Raw genomic sequence first — 18,426 nt, 5'->3', positions numbered from 1 at the left:
TCTGTAAAATAATGCACACGTAGCCTTCAGGAAATTAATAACACACCCTAATTTACTTTTTAATGATGGCAAAAAGAGAACAACAGCAAGGTCATGCTCCAACTAAAGCTGTAGATTTTCCCACTTGCTACTCAAATCAAACTTTTCTGGATTTGATTTTTCTCCTCTGTAAAATCAGTCATTATATATAGATTGAAATAGCTCGTGAATACAAAAGTGCTTGAAAATAAGAGTTGTTTAAAAACAACGTAATCCAAAAGTTTGGGACCTCAACATTCATTTATTTGATCGCGTTGTGAGTAGCAGGGAGCGGGACACGAGCGCAGCGCTGTGTGGAACTAGCGACCTCACTTTGCACTCACCTGTCTGGTGCCTGCCCTCACCCACCCCTACCTGTGCGGGGTGGCGAACTGTTCTTGGGCCCTGCGACCTCGGGTAATCTCCTTAGCTTTTCGGAATCTCGGTTTCCCTGCCCGGGAATAGGAAAGCTACTCCTGCGACACTGGGGTGAGAAACAACCGTGAGATTTGGCTGTGTTGGTCGGGAGGTGATGGCAGCCGCGTAACTTCACCGCGGTCCTGGGCCCGCGGGACCCTTGCGGGAGGCGAGCGGAGAGCGTCTGGGGAAGCGAGGATCCGCGGTCGCTATGGCAACCCGCGACGCCGGGCGTTCCCAGGCAGTCAGCGGCAGAGCAGAGAAGGCCAGCGGGCCCCCCGGCTTTGAGCAAGGCCCCCGAGGCATGAGGCGGGGGGAAGCTGCAGTGGTGACCGCCGTGGCGGCGCCGGAGGCGGGCCGCGACGGGGAGCAGCCTCTGCAGCCCGCGGGGCTGGGGCGCGGGGCGCGCGGGGAGCCCGGCGGCGGCAGCGGCGGCGGCGGCGGCGGCGGCGGGGTTGGTCCCCAGGACTCCTGCGGACAGTGTGAGTTCCCCTCCGCTCGCGCACTCTGCCCGCGGGGACGCGGGACGCGTGGAACGCGGGAAAGGGGAACCGGGAGGGGCGATCGGGAGTGAGACTGGCTGAAGGGCTGAAGGGCCTTCGCAAAAGGCTACCTGCGCCCAGGTAGGCCTCCAGCCTGATAGAGTGGCATCGGCCTGGAGCGTATTAAAAGAAAAACGTGTGAGTGTAATTGTAAATATCTGTACGATATAAAATTTATATATAATAAATATAAAATGTATAAACGTTTGTAATATGCATATATATACATACGCAGAGAGAGATAAACACGTGGATCTTTTTTGCCAGTTCCTTCATTTTACAGACCAGGAAACTGAGGTCGAGGCTAGTGGAAATGACTCGCCTCCAGGGACTCAGTCAGTGCTGGAGAAGTACTTAAAACGCTCACCTCACCTGTCTGGGACTCTCAGTTCATCAGTTATGATACCTGATACCTGTAGAATCTCACAGTTACCGGCTACATGTTAACACACGGTTTCCTTCCTGCCAAACACACAAACGATGGTCAAATGAGTGAAGGCAGTTCTGGTCCAGAGTCACAACCAAGAGGGTGGAAGCCTGAGTTGGCTCCAGGCCTCGGTGCCCAGCCATACTGTGCCATGAGTTTATATTTCACAGTCTCCTGTGCTCTGAGGGTTTTCAGGAAGGGCTAAGGAATGATGGGGAAAGTAGTAAGTAGGACAAAGAGGAATGCCAGCAGTTTCTGGCTCTTGATTGCCTCTCTAGAGACCCTCCTCAGCTTGCAGCAGGAGCTGGGCAGACCCCAGGAGAGAGGGGGCCTGAAGTGGCTCAGCTCCTCTGCCTCAGGGGGCCACACACCCTGCTCCCGGGACACCTCATTAAAGAGCCGCAGAACCGGTGTCTCCTAGAGAAAGGGCCTCCTCCCTCAGCATCTGTCCCAATATGACCAGGATACCTCCTCATTCCTTTGGTTACCAACAGCATAGCAGAGGCCTTACCTAGAACAAGGAAATCCAGTATATTTACATATTCAGTATATTTAAGGGCATCCTTACTCTGACTTCAAATTCTGTCTGGGAACTTTCCCGTTAAAGATGCTGGAAATGAGAGGTTCTTTAGTCCTGTGGGGTCCTAAAGGTGGGATTGATCATTCACTTGTCAATTCAGCAAATACTCAGTCCTCACTGCATGCCAGGCATTGGGCTAGTTGCGGAGTAGTGAGTGATGAATTAAGGCATGTGTCTAAACTTTGAGGACCTCAGAAAGTCAGGGTTGGGGCATAAAGTACTGGTGCCTCATCCCCCCAGAGAACCTCCTTTTCCGGCCTCAGCCTGAGTACCCACATGAAGTACCCGTTCGATGGTCAAATGTTTTTGACATCAGACAGTCTTCTGTCTCTCTGTAGCTTCTACTCCCTAATCAGATATGACCTGAAATATACACAGACAAAATGTGGTCCTTTCTCAGTAAAACATCCTTAAATTATATGAAAGTAGCTATTTGAACAGCCACTGAATTTTTCATAGCCTTCAGAGTCATTTTTAAAATACTTTGTAGCACTCTCCCCATGCTGGCTAACCTCTTCCAACATTCTCCAGTTTATTAAATCACTGAATCCAGTATTCTAGGTGTGATCAGTTTAGGATAGTGTGCTGGGACTATAACCTCCCTTGATCTGAAATTTCTACCTCTATTAAATGGACTCAGAATCAATGAGCTGTTTTGGCAGGCACACTGTATTATAAATACATATAACAAAAGCAGTCTATGTCATCCTTAGTTTCTCTTTCCCCTGTTGTCCAACTGAAAACATTTGATCCAGGCTTTTTCTCTTATTTATGCAGTAAATTTGTTTCATCCTAAATACAAGTCATTATATTTATCCCCATCAGTACCATTCCATGAATTTTAGCACTTCATCCCAGGTATAGAAGCAGCCCTTTGACTCCTAAGTTTGCCATTCAGCAAGTCTGTGCCATTCTCACAATCAGTGGGTAGGCAGCTCCTCCCTATATCCAAATTAGCAAACTAGGTGGTAGTTCCAACAGTTCCGAGGATTGTCTCTGGAAGTCCCTGATCTGTCATTCAGTATCCTCAGGGTGGGCATTCTGCCTCCCACAAATACACTTTATCAAATGCCTTGCTGAGATGCAACTACACTGTGGCTACGACAACTTCCTAATCTAGCTAGTTTAATAACTTAGGTTGGGGAGAGTTAGGTAGGCATGACTTTTAATTTGTATGAATAGTTTTGTGATTAATATGTAATATTATAATATTATATTTAATATATATGTAATATTACATAGTAATATGTAATATGCTAATAATATATGTATAGTAGCATTCAATAAATTACAGCAGTTATTACCAGCTCTTAACAAAAGAAAACAGTTTAGTCTGGAATAATACTGTTCTTAGTAGTTCTCAACACTTAGTAATTACTGTTCCTCATTAGCTGTACTCACAAGCCATCTGTTGGCTAACCCACTCAAAATGTTGGTGAAGATCAACATAGGTTGCTATGTTAGAGTTTGTAGAAGTTTTTTTTTTTTTTCCCTCTTCTCTCCTTACTTTTCTTGCCTTCCTTCCTCTCTCCCTTCTTTCCTTCTCTCCTTCCTTCCTTCCTTCCTCCCTTCCTCAATTCCATCCTTTTTTCTTTCCTTTTTGGAATGGGGAATATTTGCCTATACTAAGCTCTTTGCTGTTCTAATTTTTCTCAGTTCCTCAAAACCTTTAGTGATTTCCTCTACAAATTCTTGTAGCAACAGGGCTGAAATTCGTCAAGAGACTGAACTTAGAGCAGGCGATCTCATCTGTTCACCGAACTATTACAGAATTTTCTTCCCTCTTAGCCATGTTTCTTAAACCCTTTTCTATCTTACGATCAAAGCTAACCCCCACCTTACATTCATATGACTCCTAAGTTTTGGGAAACAAAAATGAGTGGCAGAAAGTATCTAATTCTACCTTGTTCATGTCTGAGGGTGTGTTTGAGTCTTCATGACCAGGAGTGACCCAGGACCACAACCAGAGGCAGTGGTCTCTTACCCTGTTTGGGCCAGTCCATACACAAGTTAAATCTATTCACATGTGTTCTTTATTGGTAAGTCTGGGAAAAATGATCACATCTGAAATAGCTAACATGTTGGGTTGGTTAGGTTTTCCATGGTTCCTTGCACTGAGCTTTTGAGTACCAAGATTAGAAATACTGGTTCCCTGACATTCACAAGGCTGCATTCACCAGATTCTGTCCTAGGACTCTGATGAGCTGATCAGAAAACATCCCTGTCCTATGGTATTTATGGTCTGATAAGGAAGACATATATTCAAATAATAGTTACATAAATAGGGGCATATAAAGCCAATGAAGCCATTTACAAATTGCAATAAATGAAATGAAAGAAAAGAGGAGAGTCCTATGCAAAAAAAGGATCCAGGTACATTGTACAGTCAGGGAAAGCATCCCCAAAGAACTGCGCTTTAAGCCTATACTTGATATTTGAGTAGAAGTTACCCAGGCAAAAATATTAGGAGAAAGGCAGTTCAAGCACAAAATAGAATGTACATAGGCTCTGGTGTGGGAAAGGACAGAAGGGCCAGCGATGGAGAGAGATATTGCTAAGGTACTTAGAACAAATAAGCTGGTCCTCTACAGTAGCAGTGATGTCCTATAGGGCCAGGCTTAGAGGCTAGGAAAAAGTCATATGTCCATAAGCAATTCGCTACTACAGCTCACATTTACCTCTCAAAATGATGATTAAATAAGACTGAGGTTGTCTTGTGTTATGTAGCTGGATTGTAAACTCCATGGGCATATCTGTCTTATTCATTGCTTGTCCTCTGCCCCTAGCCCAATGCCTGGCACTGAGTAGGTCTTTAATAAGGATTTATCAAATAATTGAGTTTTCTTGAAGCTAAGGAAGGAAACTCCCTGTATTTCTTTCTAACACCTAAAAGAGGTGCTGAAACTTAACCACAAAAGTTCAGGAATTATGTGAAAGTATAAGGTCCCAAAAGAACCAAAAAGGGATCTTTCCAAAATAGAGTCATAGCGTGAATCAGCTGCTGTTTGTATGGATGCATGTATCTTTTTAAGAAATAATGATTCATGTAGGTATAATGGAAACTTTGGCATAATATTTATGATAAATAATCAATTTTATTAATGTGTTTGCAGGGAAGAAATTCTTGTATTCTGAGCCACATAAGAGAATTAAGGAAGTACTAGAAGAAGAACTTTATATTAAAAGAGATGAATGCCACATTAAAAATCCACCTGCAGGTAATCTCTGTGACAGACAAAGTGTACTTATGAAATGAATACGAAATTACCTATTTAATGGTAGAGTGATTATTTTATTTATTTATTTATTTTTAAAGATTTTATTTATTTATTTGAGACAGAAATCACAAGTAGGCAGAGAGGCAGGCAGAGGGGTGGGGGGAAGCAGGCTCCCCACTGAGCAGAGAGCCCGATTCGGGGCTTGATCCCAGGACCCTGGGATCATGACCTGAGCTGAAGGCAGAGGCTTTAACCTACTGAGCCACCCAGGTGCTCCAATTATTTTATTTATTACAAAACCATGGCTATCAAAAGAAAAATGGATCCTTGGGAAATTCTTGAGCTAATTTCATACTTATTTTGCCTGTGTCCAAATAAGCTTATTTTTACAAAAAAATTGCCTAAGTATCAGTATCTACATTGCTGTCCCACATTTTTGGCAGAGTTATTTCTACTTAATGAGAAGTAGAATTTTTTCCAAGAAAAGCACAGTAACATCTTCAATCTTTATCAATATAAGTGTGACCAAGAACAGTGGTTCCCAGAGTTTAGATTTCATCAGAATTACCCAGGAACCTGTTCAAAGCGGGCTACTGGTCTCTAGAGTCCCTGCCTCAGTAATTCCTGGGTAGGGGGTCAGCAATTTGCATTTCTACCAAGTTTCCAGTAGGTTTTGGGGCTGATGGTCCAGGGACTCGATTTGAAGATCACTGACCCAGAAGAATCGAAGTCATTTACATAGGTCAAATCATCCAAGGATTTTACTGTATATACATATAGTTTATGGGTTATCTCTCTAGGCATTGATAGTTCATTTGAGAAAAGACATGCTTTAAAAGCCCAGAATCCCTCGCAGACCTTTTTTTTTTTTTTAAATAGGCTCCACATTGTGGAGCCCAATGCAGGACTTGAACTCACAACCCTGAGACCAAAACCCATACTGAAGTCAAGAGTCAGAGGCTTAAAGGACTGAGCCACTATTCCCCTAGTGGTTGGAAAAAATTTGAAGTCTCATGCTATTCTATTCTGGGGTTACTTTCATTTATACACTTAAAAATTTTATAACTTGTATAACAGTTAGATGTATTATTCTTATTGGATGCATTTGATTGTGAGATAATCTAAGTGATTATAAAAATCCATTTTTCTAAGCAATCTTTTAAAATGTGCTTCAAGTAAAATGGAAATGCTTGGGCTGCGTTCTCATAACCTCCACCAGAGGTTGCCCAGAGGTGTTCTTTTAGCCTAGAAAATCCTTCAAAGCTGAGAGTGGATTCTGTAAGGTTAAATTTTAAAGGGGCTTTACTTATGGAAAACAAGCTACTAATTTGTTTTTCTTTTTCTGTTCTTAAAAAAAAAATTAAAATGCCTGGACGCCCCGTGCGCTTGGCTACAACAGAATCCAGCCTCTAGAGGGGGTGCCGTGCCTTCTGCTTACTCTCCAGGCATTGGCAGCTCTGGGCGAGCCACTGAATTTTCTATTGCAGGATTTTCTTGTGACATACTCCTTTAAATATATGCTGAGAGCTGGGGCTTCATATACGCTGAGAGCTGGGGCTTCTCTTTCTGGGGAACACAGCTTGTCACATACATGCAGAATTCTGCATAAAACTTTTAGGGACTCGTATGGCTCCGACAGCCTCGCTTCCTGGATGTTAAGAGTAAGTACACTAGACCCATTGTCTCCACTTCTCCACTTCTTGTTTACTCCTTAACCCATTGCAAATAGTCTTTGGTTCCCATGAGCCTGTTCTTTTCCATGAAACTGTTCTTTTCCAGATGGTGAATGACCTTCTCTTGAAGGTCAAATCCAATGATCTTGAGAGTCTAATACAATCCAGAAACTCATCAAACTCAACTTCTCTGTATCCTCTGATGTAATTGTTTACTCCTTCCCTTTGGGAACACTTTAGCCTGGAGGTCAGCATGGTTCAGCCTCCTGGTTTTGCTGGTACGACTCCCCATTGTCTTTGCTGGCTCTCCCTCCTCCTCACCTCTAAACTTTTCCAAGCTCAGTCACGGGCCCTTTTCTCCATCTATATTCACTCCCTGAGTGAACACATCTAGTCCTGTGTGCTAATGACTCTAAAATTTCTATCTCTAGCCTCTGCTTTCCCTGTTGAATCCCAAAAGCCTGTTTAACTCCCCACCTGTGTGTCTACTAGGTCTCTTGCACTGAACATGTCCAGAATGGAACTCTTATTCTATACCACTCTTCAACAGCTTTTCCTCATCTCAGGAAATGGCATCACGTGACATTCACTCTGTTGTTTACACCAAACACTTGAAAGTCAAATCTTCATACTTCATATCCAGTCCTCAGCTCATCCTGTTGAATCTGAATGGAAATACATTGCAAAGCTGCCCAACTAAAGCCTTGTCCAAGCCGCCATCATCTCTTACAAGCTCAGTAGTAGCATCCTCTAGCACCTTCTACTGCTGTCCCCACGGTGCATTCTCTGCAGAGAACCCAAAGGGATCCCTTACAACATAAGTCATCGTCCACCACCTCTATGTTCAAGACCCTCCGATGACTCCTTATGATTCTTAGGCTAGATTTCAGGCCCCTGGTATGGTCTGCTCACCTTTCTGAAGCTCACCTTTCTGAACTCAGCTCCCACACTTTCCCACTTCACTTTAGCTATACGGCTTTCCTTGATGTTCTGGAACATGCCAAACCCATTTTCACCTCAGAAACCTTCCACTTCCCCTAGACCATCAGTTGTCTTTTTCCCTCTTACTTCAAGTGTCAGCTGAAATGTCACCTTCTCAGAAGTAACCTCTCTACCAGGTTAAAGTAGAAACTACCTACTCTCTCAATTACTCTTTAATCTTTTATACAACTTTCTTCTTTCTGCTTTTTTAAAATCACCTCTTGAAGTTACATATGTGTCTGTATATTCTTTATTGACTATCTGTCCCACAAGAACATAAGCTGCATGAGGACAGGGTCTTTATTTTGCTTACTACAAATCCTCATGAAAGCCATGTGATATAGGTCTTATGACAACCCCCCCCCCTTTTTACGGATGAGTAAACTGAGATTTTGAGAGGTTTCTACTGTCCAAGGTTATGCATTAAGTAAGTGGAAAAACCGGATTCCAAACTCAGGTCTGATCTCCAATTCATTGGCTTTTTACCCACTATAGTGTTTCTAGTGATGCATTTTGACCAAATCCCATGGTCCTGTTCTGCCCTTGGCTGGCCTGAGGTTTCTGCACTACTTGACATAATTGATGGTTCTCTCCTTACACTTTGTTTTTTCCTCAAATTCCTTGACAGTGCAATGTCCTTATTCTTCTCTTCCCTGGATATTTCTTCTTATTCTCCTTTGAGAAATTTGTTTTACTCACCCTCATCCCAAAATACTCATGTTTACCATGGTGTTGCCCACAGTCTTCTAATCTTGTTCCACTGGCTCTCCCTGGATCATCTCGGCTATTCCCATTGTTTCTATACCACTACCTCACTGTGATGGTCCTTGTTGAAGTCCGTGTGTCCGGGCTCAGCTTCCCTTACTGGATGTCCCATAAGTACTCAAGATCAACATGACCAAAATGAAACTCATACCTCTCCTCAACTTACTCCTCCCTGTATATCACCCATCCAAATGCATGACGTGGCACAGAGCCATCCATCCTCCATACCCACTCCAGATCACCAAGACTTGTATTTAATTAGGCTGTCGGGGTATCTTAGGTTGGTTCAGGATCCCAAATAGTTGACCCCTATACCAGGCTCATCTTGCAAACATATAGATACTTTTATTTGTTCTGCATTGTATTTTTTTTAAAAGATTTTATTCATTTATTTGACAGACAGAGATCACAAGTAGGCAGAGAGACAGGCAGAGAGAGGGAGGAAGCAGACTCCCTGCCGAGCAGAGAGCCCGATGCGGGGCTCGATCCCAGGACCCTGAGATCATGACCTGAGCAGAAGGCAGAGGCTTAATCCACTGAGCCACCCAGGCGCCCCTGCATTATATTTTTTAAATAAAGCAACCACTTGTCAACATTTAAAAATTGAGGACTTTTTACAAACGAATCTAGATTTCTAGATTATCTTGGGTGAAGATGGAGAGGAGGCAGAGAAAGAAAGATTGACAGCCAAATTGTCATTCACACATGGCAGCAGGGACTGGAGTTGGCTTACGCTGCCCTGGCTGCCCATTCTGTCACCCATCGGCATGAAGGTCCCCAGCCAGGTGGGGCATATCACAAACTATGCTTACACAGAAGATTCTGAGCTTCCGGAAGGGATTTAATTCCATTCTCTTAGCTTCTCTCTCGTCCTGCCGCCCTTCCTTTTCAGGTTGTGTGCCAACACTGTGGCCTCCCTGGCTGGCCTCCCTTCTTTGTCTTTCTTCTTCCTCCTGGAATGCGCATGTCCAGAGGGAGTTGGATTTCTCTTTAAAAAAAGGCGTTTCCAAGGACATTTGTTCTTCTTTCTAGACCTCTTTTTCTCCAGTGGAAGATATCACCTCCTGTAACTTCTTCACCCTAACATCATATGAATCAAAGTAGCACTGTTTTTTCTAGCAGCCTCTATTCCTGAGTACAATAAATACTTATCCATAACTACATTTTGCTTTTATTTTTCTCACCCGTTTCTGAGCATCTGCATTTACATTTGAGGTATTTTCCCTATTAAGTTGTAAACTTCCAGATACTCCTGGATTCCAGATTGCATCAGAAAGTGCACAACTTGATTAGATTAGTATAAATTTTCTATCTAATTTAATGTGGTTTTTCTACATAGTTCTGCCTCCTGAACTTGAACAGTTTTCCATTTGCCGGAACATCTCTCAATGTGGAACAAATCTAAATCCACTTCTTTGGTTTCTTACCGGGAGGTATACACAGGAGGCATTTCATAAACATCCGTGGACTCCTAAATCTGAGAGTCTCTCATCGAGAGGCTGGAGAGCAGCTCTTTCCTGTCTCTAGACAGGATAGAAGAGGAGGAAACTGGCTGGAAGGGTGGGGAAAGATTTGGGTTAGATACAAGGAACAGCTTAAACTTTGTAAGGTTTTGACAGAAGGAGATTGTGGAGTTTTCCTTGAAGGTCTTTGAGGGTGGGGGAAGAAAGGAGCTTGGCCAGATACCTTCAGCTACTTCATTCAGGGGTGGGGAGGGAGAGGCCAGTATTGACATTCCACGTGGTGAATCAGCTCATCGAAACAGAATCTGAGTCCATGCTTGGGACGGGAAAATCATTGTCCTTGTAAAAATAATAGCTACCATTTACTGAGTGCAAAGCATTGTACATCCATTTCATCCAAATCCTGTAATAATTCTTTGAGCTAGATATTATCCCCATTTCAAAGCTGAGGAAACAGAGACACGTTGGGTTCGCTAACTTATCCAAAGCCATACTCCTGGCAGGTGGTGAAGCAAAGATGGAAACCCAGATCCCTTCTAAACCCAAACACTGTGCCCCTAATCACTACAGGGTCCGGAATCCTTTAGGGAAGAATCAGACGTTAGCATGGTTATCAGTAGGCAACCTCGGATCTGTGGACATTATTTGGGCATTATAATTCGCAGCTTCAGAAATGGTAAAAACAACATATTTAACTAACTTGAATAACCTTACTTGAGCTGGGTCACTGTTTTTTACAAGACAGATTTTCACAAGAGGCTTGTTGACTGACTTTCAAGTGCTTTTAAGATACGGAGGACACTTCGGTGCAAATCAGATCACTAAGACAGTACTTACTAAATGGCATCAGGAGTTAAGATGACGATTTGCTTTGTATCAATGAGTAGACATTGCATCTGGAGTATTAGTCTATGGTGTTTCCAGTGAGCTTGTTGTTTTCATTCAAGGGGCGATTAAGTAGCATCTAGGTCAATTTTTTAGAAGATTGTTGAAAGTATTTGCTAAATTAATATGGTAACTTTGGGCTATATTATCTTTGGAAATATTTGTATTTGGACAAATTAAATCAGAATCAGATAGGGCAGACCCCATGAAGTGTCTGTATTAATCAGTTTATTTCCGATCCTTTTGTGTGTCGGTGTATGTGTTTCTATATTGACTTCTCACCTCTGTCTTCAGGGGCCAGCTAAATGATCTAATAGCACTGTAGAGGTTTAACTGCCTATGAGAATAATTGAATGAACTGGAATAAGAGATGAAACAAATGCTAAAGACCTTGGGTAGTTTGATTAATCAAACAAAATTAAGCTCCAACCAAATGACTGCAAAGATAATCACCGAGTAAATACTTCTAAAAGATGTTGTACTAAAAAGAAACCTAGCTAATAATTGTCATCTTGCTTCTGAAAATATTGACAGTGGCCCTGGAAGGGATTTGGAGCATTAAAAGGAATCTCCCGGTGGGAGGCTTGAAGCTGGGACCTCCGAGCAGAAACAGTTTGCTGCCGCAAGCCAAGTACTATTCAAGGCACGGAGGGCTGAGAAGTAAGATCCTGATATTCTTGACTTCTGCTGGAAGCCCCAAGTGTGCTGATTAGCTCACAGCTCAGTGGTGGATGTTTTATTTCAAGGTTTCAATCAAGATGCAATCTTTTTTTTTTTTAAGATTTTATTTATTTCTTTGACAGAGAGAGACACAGCGAGAGAGGGAACACAAGCAGGGGGAGTGGGAGAGGGAGAAGCAGGCTTCCCACTGAGCAGGCCGACCGAAGCAGAACTCGATCCCAGGACCCTGGGATCAGGACCTGAGCCGAACACAGATGCTTAAAGACTGAGCTACTGAGGCACACCCCCCCACTTTTTTTTTTTTTTTAAGATTTCATTTGTTTATTTGAGAGAGAGCACAGACAGAGAGGGAGAAGCAGACTCCCCACTGAGCAGAGAGCCTGACTCGAGGCTTGATCCCAGGACCCTGAGATCATGACCTGAGATGAAGGCAGAGCCTTAACTGACAGAGCCCCCCAGGCACCCTGAAATGCAATCTTGTTTTGATTTGCTTCTCCTGAGTTACTTTTGGCTTAGCCACACTACCCCATTACGGAACTTAAACAGTTAATAGTTAAGCTGGGCAAATTCCCCCATGGATACAATAGAAGTTCATACTCTTGAGTTACACTTGACTCTTTACTTTTATGCACGAAGCCTTTCTGGCACACTGCCAGCCTGGGTGGAGAGGAATCTTGCACTGTCCCCTTTTTTCCAGATCTTTGCTTCCTGGTGGAAATGAGGAAAGGGAGATAAGGGAATTAAGGAAGAATCAGGCAACTACTTTGCCTGGCTCCCTGAGTTTCTCCCTATTTGACGTAAAGGCCACCCAGCTGGGCCCGACTCACTGGTTCCCACAGACATAAAGGTTGGAACAAAATATTACTCACTCCTCACTGTCATAACCAGTGTCTGCCTGGAAATTGGTGGTAGAATGTGGAGAACGTGGGGGTCGTGGCATGGAAACACCAGCAGTGTCCAGATACCCTAGGGACCTGAAATAGGGTATATGAATCCTAAAAATAGTTCTGCAATTGGGAGGTCACCCTAGGATGAGAAGAGAGAAGTGGGTAAATGCCACGGTTGGGTAATTTCACCAAAGAAATGACTTGTAATAGCAAATGCTGTATCACACTTATTTTTCTAGATTCTTCATGTGTAACCTTCGCTTTAATCTTTACAAGAATCACGTGAAACAGGTAGAATTCAGTTTTTTAGATTAGGAAATGGAGGCACAGCAAGGCTGAATAATTGACTGAGAGCCACTCAGCCTGTGAGTGGACCTTCTGAGATCGGAACCCAGACAGCCAGTCTCCAGTGGCTTTTAACCACTGATATGATTGCCTCTATGAGCCAAACTGTGCCCAAGAGTTGAGGGGGGTCTGTTGAACCTAGAGTGGGGTGAGAGCGCAGAGAAAGTGCCACAAAGGAGAAGGGTCTCCTGGGAGGCAGCCTCTAAGATCTGAATTCAGTAGGGAGAAAATATAGTCACTGAGAGACTAACATGGTGAAAGAAAGAAAAAAAAAAAACCAAAAATTTGTTATCAGAGGGATTCATGTAGCAAAAAGGAACCAGTATGGAGATTTGGGGTCTACGATAAAGTAGTAGAAGCCACCATTTACCATGTGATGGGCACAACAGTCAGTGTTTTATGTAGCTATGTAATTCACATGATCGCATAAGATGGGAGTTTTAATCTCCATTTTCCCAGTGAGGAAACTGAGGCACAGAAACATTACATTACTCAAGATCCTGTGTCTAGGAGGTTGTGAGGGCAGAACAACAAACCTGTGTCCCGCTGGCTTCTGAGATGATTCTCTTAACTTCCAGTAACTTCTAGTCACTGGACAACAAGGGTGGAACCAGTGGGGTGGTAGTTAAACCACACAAAGGCCAGGGCTGAGGGGACGTGGGGTTAGAATGATCCTGGGAGACGACTAAACTCAAAATCCACAAAGAGAGCAGTGTCCTGAAGTAATGGTTGATTCAACTCAAGTCTGGGCCTCTTGCCCATTGGGGGCTGTTTATTTCAACTTTCCACCCAATTTGTCAGGTTCTAATTATAGTATGTAAATCCATCAATCCAAGAAAACTCCCAAAGCTATTTATTTTTTAAATGAATGATTTTCTAAATGCCATATTATAAAACTGGTTTGAAGAACAAATTACCTTCATGTGAAGACATTAAAGTCCAATTGATGACTGAATTCATCAGGTGGGAGCATCTGATTTTTAAAAAATTGGTGTTTGACTTTGACCATAATTGCATTATTTTCACCCATACAGTGTAGGAGAGACTTGTTCATTGCTCCCACTCATTTTTACTCACCCACAGTAACTTCTTAGTGGCCTCCAGGCCTCTATCTACAGCCCATGTCAAGCACTTACAGTGATCATGTTATAAACTTTTTTTGAGAGAGAGAGAGAACATATGCGTGTGAGTGGTGGGGGCTAGGGAGAGGGGAAGAGAGAATTTTAAGCAGACTCCACACACAGCATGGGGCTGACACAGGGCTTGATCTCACGACCCTGAGATCATGACCTGAGCTGAAATCAAGAGTGGGACGCTTAACCAACTGAGCCACCCAGGTGCCCCAACAGTGATCATGTTATAATATATATCTTAGTTTCATATCTGTTAGTTATCAGCTGCATTTTGCTGTATGAACTCCTACCATCTGCTATACCAATCACAACTGATCAATCTACATGAATCAGACTGATAATGAAGAATTAGACTTCTCTCATTATCAATAAAAAAGGTAGATGAGAGGCACAGAAATATCGTAGATGAACACATTCCACAGAGAATTTTACAACATTTATCAGCAGTAATTCATACATGATCAGAAACTCCAGGAAAGCATGAACTGTGTCTCTTTCACTCACCACCATGAACGTAGCATGGTGCCTGGCCCAGCAGGTACTCGGTCACTTGTTGTCGTGAGAATGACCAATGAATGATGAACCAGGAAGCGTATGTTGGATGCCTACTATACGTTCAGAATCGTCTTGCTGCTGACCCACATAAATCTCTCCCTCCCCAGAAGTATTAGGCTTTCCCTACCTGAGTCTGCTAAATGAAACAGAATGTAAACAATAGAGGGAAAAGCAATGGAACCTATTGATTTTAGTGTGTCAATCGTGAAAAGTTGCATATATTGTACATACACCTTAGAACTGATTCTTTCAAAGATAAGTTTTCCATAGATTAGCATAGTTCCAGGAACTTCTTTTTTTTTTTTTTTAAGATTTTATTTATTTATTTCACAGAGAGAGAGATCACAAGTAGGCAGAGAAGCAGGCAGAGAGAGGGAGAAGCAGGCTCCCTGCTGAGCAGAGAGCCAGACGTGGGGCTCGATCCCAGGACCCTGAGATCATGACCTGAGCTGAAGGCAGAGGCTTAAACCACTGAGCCACCCAGGCGCCCCAGTTCCAGGAACTTCTATAAGATATACTTCCTTTAGATAACTCAGCCAGTCCTTAGGCCATCTTTTTCCTATTCACTTGAGCTTTTTTTCCCTCTTTCTCATGAATAGCATGGTCATTGTAGTTATGACTCTTCCGACATTTAAGGCACACTATCTAAAATTTAAATTTTAAATAATTTAAAATTTAGAATCATAATTATCTAATTTTAGTTCTAAAACATGTTTCTCTTAGAAACTGCGAAGCAGCCACTGTCTTCATCATACTAATAAGTTTTATTCCTTTCCTTCTGTCATCTCCTTCTTGTTCTGTGGCATATAATACAACAACTAAAGAAGTTGTCTAGCCCAGTATTTCTCAAGCTTTTATGTGTCTGTAAATGACAATCTTATTAAAATTCAGATTCTGATACAGTAGGTGTCGGGTAGGGTTCAGGGTTTTGCATTTTTTTTTAAGCTCTATTTACTTATTTGAGAGAGCATGTGCACATACACATGTATACAAGTGGGGGAAGGTCGGAGGGCAAGGGGGAGGGAGACTCTCAAGCAGACTCCCTGCTAAGTGTGGAGCCAGACACAGGACTTGATCTCACAACCCACGAGATCTGGACCTGAGCTGAAATCAAGAGCTGGATGCTTAACCAACTGAGCCACCCAGGAGCCCCTAGGATTCTGCATTTCTAACCAGCTCCCAGGTGATGCCAGTGTTACTGGTTGGGACACTGTACTCTGAGCAATGAGGGTCTGGAAGACTGAGCAGTGGGTTCTTTAGTTACCTGGATCACATGGGTGTGGTTGTTATATTCTGCTCTACCAGATGAAGTGCTGTTGGGAACATTAAGTCAAATTTCTATTAAAATGGGATTGGGATTAAAGAGCATTTCACCAAAGTAAAAATTTACTGATTTTTTCACTATTTTCTTTACTCTAGGATAAGATGAATACGTTTTTTCCATCAAGAAGACACTTCCTCTACCTGATGTCTGAAAAACAGAACCCAAGCTTGTTTCACAGTTTAAGATGTATAAAAAAATCTATATTCTTATTGTTGGTAATTAATTCCAATCTATAAATTAATCCAAGGCAAGGAAAGACTAGTGGCAAAATTTGCTAAGCATCTGGAAACAATGAAGAAGAATATTATACTTACCTTTAGTTGGCACATTTAAAATACACTGGGTTTCTAGTTAGGTTATTTTTATTAAATATGTGAAACATGATAAAAATGAAGGCATGTTTATTGAGTCTTTACTTGAAGGTAAGCATTATAAACCTTAACCCTTCACTATAGTATAATTATGCTCATCCATTGAAAAAACAAAGCAAAACAAAACAAATAGAGGTGCCTGGCTGGCTTAGTCGGTAGAGCATTCAACTCTTGCTCTCAGGGTTGTGAGTTCGAGTTCAAAGTTGGGTGTGGAGCCTACTTAATTAAAAAAAATAACAGTTTATTTATAAATGTATTTATTTACAAATAAATTAGCAAAAGAAAAATGTGGATGAAAAGTCTCCAACTCAGAGACAACCATTTCAATGCTAGTTTTGGTAGAGCTCATCATTTCTCTAGAATCTGTCCACTGAATAGTAAGGAGCCAGGAAATTTATGGAGATCTAAAAAAGGATTTTACTAATACTATGGAGCTAAAAAGAGGTTAAAAGGAAGAGGAGAAAAATTCTCCCCTACCCCTTGTCAAAAGTAATGTATGTGCAAGTATAGAAAAGCTGGAAAACAAAGAAATATAAAGAGAAAAATATCTAAAATTTAATTCCCAGAAATAACCACTGATAACACATTGATGTTTTTATTCTTTTTTCCTGGGCATGTTTTATTTTACATGTTTGAAATCACTCTGTGGAATATATAGATTTATTATTCTTTTTAAGGTAACATCATACAACTTCCCATTCATTAAAATAGAACTTTTTGGTGGGGGGGTTGGATTAGAGTTGGTACACAATGTTACATTAGTTTCAGGTGTACAGAATAGTGATTGGACAACTCTATACATTATGCTATGCTCACTACAAATGTAGCTACCATCTGTCACCATGCAACAGTGTTACAATACCACTGGCTATATTTTCTATGCTGTACCTTTCACCCTGTTATTTATTCCATAACTAGAAGCCTCTACCTCCCATTCCCCTTCACCCATTTTGCCCATCTTCCCCTCCCGCAACCACTCGTTTGTTCTCTATATTTACAGGTTTATTTTTGCTTTGTTTATTTCTTTTTTAGATTCCACATAAAAGTGAAATCATACAGTATTTGTCTTCTCTAATTTATTTTACTTAACATAATATCCTCTAGGCCCATCTCTGTTGTCACAATGAGATCTCATTCTTCTTTATGACCGAGTAATATTTCATTGTATATATACACATTGACATCTTCTTTATCCATTCATCTGTCAATGGACACTTAGGTTGCTTCTCTATCTTGGTTATTGTAAATAATTCTGCAATAAACAAGGAGTGTGTAGATCTTTTCAAATTATTGTTTTCTAAAATATAACTATATAATTACATTTAAAAATCATGGGTCCTAAATTTTTGTGTCTATCACTCTATTGTTTGGACATTTGGGTTTTTTCAGTTTTTCATTTTATACATAACTATTGTAATAATTATTCATGTCCTCTTAAAAAATTCTTTTTCCCTTTATCCTGATTTTATACCTTTCATTTTCCTTCCTTTCTAGGCTAAGTTCATCTTAAAACATTTTTCTGTTCTCATTTCTCAAGTTCATTTCTCAGTTTTAATGTAATAAATCAAGTCAAGTCAACAAACGTTTGTTGACTAGGTATGTCCCTTTTCTACTTAAAAATATTTACACTGTGAAATAGTCAATAATCTCTTGAGTCAAGATTCAAACTTTTCCAGATTTAACATAAAAATTTCCAGTTAATAAATGCACACTACAAGAGATCCTACATGTCAAACAATTCTAGCCACCACCATGTTTATGGAACTCTCTCACCACTGGCTACTTAAAAAATGGTGCTGTGGGCCAGTGGCTAAAATCGGACAGACTAAATTTTAAATTAGTCAAGAAATATAATACCACAAACCACCTGGCATTGGGTAAAGCCTTCATTATTCTTATAAATCTAAAATCTCAACCTTCTAAAAATTCTTGCTGTCACCTTTTTTGCATGTTTATTAGGGTACCACACCAAAAGTATAGTGGGTAGGGAGTACTTTTTTTCATCTGTTGAAATGACATCTTGTTTGCACTTGAACTCCCAGTGAGGCTTTCAAACTCATACACAGGGATTTCCTTCCTCATTTCCACTCTACTTCTAACCAATAAACAAACTCACCCTTGTTTATCCCCCTTGTGGCCTGGTGCTCTGTTTGAGCCCCCC

At 41.5% G+C, this 18,426-nt stretch overlaps 1 protein-coding gene across 1 annotated transcript; it reads left to right on the top strand.

Annotated features, from left to right (window-relative positions):
* The first annotated feature begins 379 nt into the window (after positions 1-379).
* Positions 380-16,344, top strand: C10H11orf97 (chromosome 10 C11orf97 homolog). Its single transcript, XM_047692910.1, has 4 exons — positions 380-917; positions 5,098-5,202; positions 11,504-11,629; positions 15,990-16,344. The coding sequence occupies exons 1-4, from the start codon at positions 647-649 to the stop codon at positions 15,992-15,994; spliced, it is 507 nt and encodes a 168-aa protein (XP_047548866.1). The 5' UTR covers positions 380-646; the 3' UTR covers positions 15,995-16,344.
* Positions 16,345-18,426: the final 2,082 nt, after the last annotated feature.

Source organism: Lutra lutra, chromosome 10 (assembly GCF_902655055.1).
Source record: "Lutra lutra chromosome 10, mLutLut1.2, whole genome shotgun sequence".
Classification (NCBI taxonomy): domain Eukaryota; kingdom Metazoa; phylum Chordata; class Mammalia; order Carnivora; family Mustelidae; genus Lutra; species Lutra lutra.
This window is presented reverse-complemented; position numbering and strand designations above follow the sequence as displayed.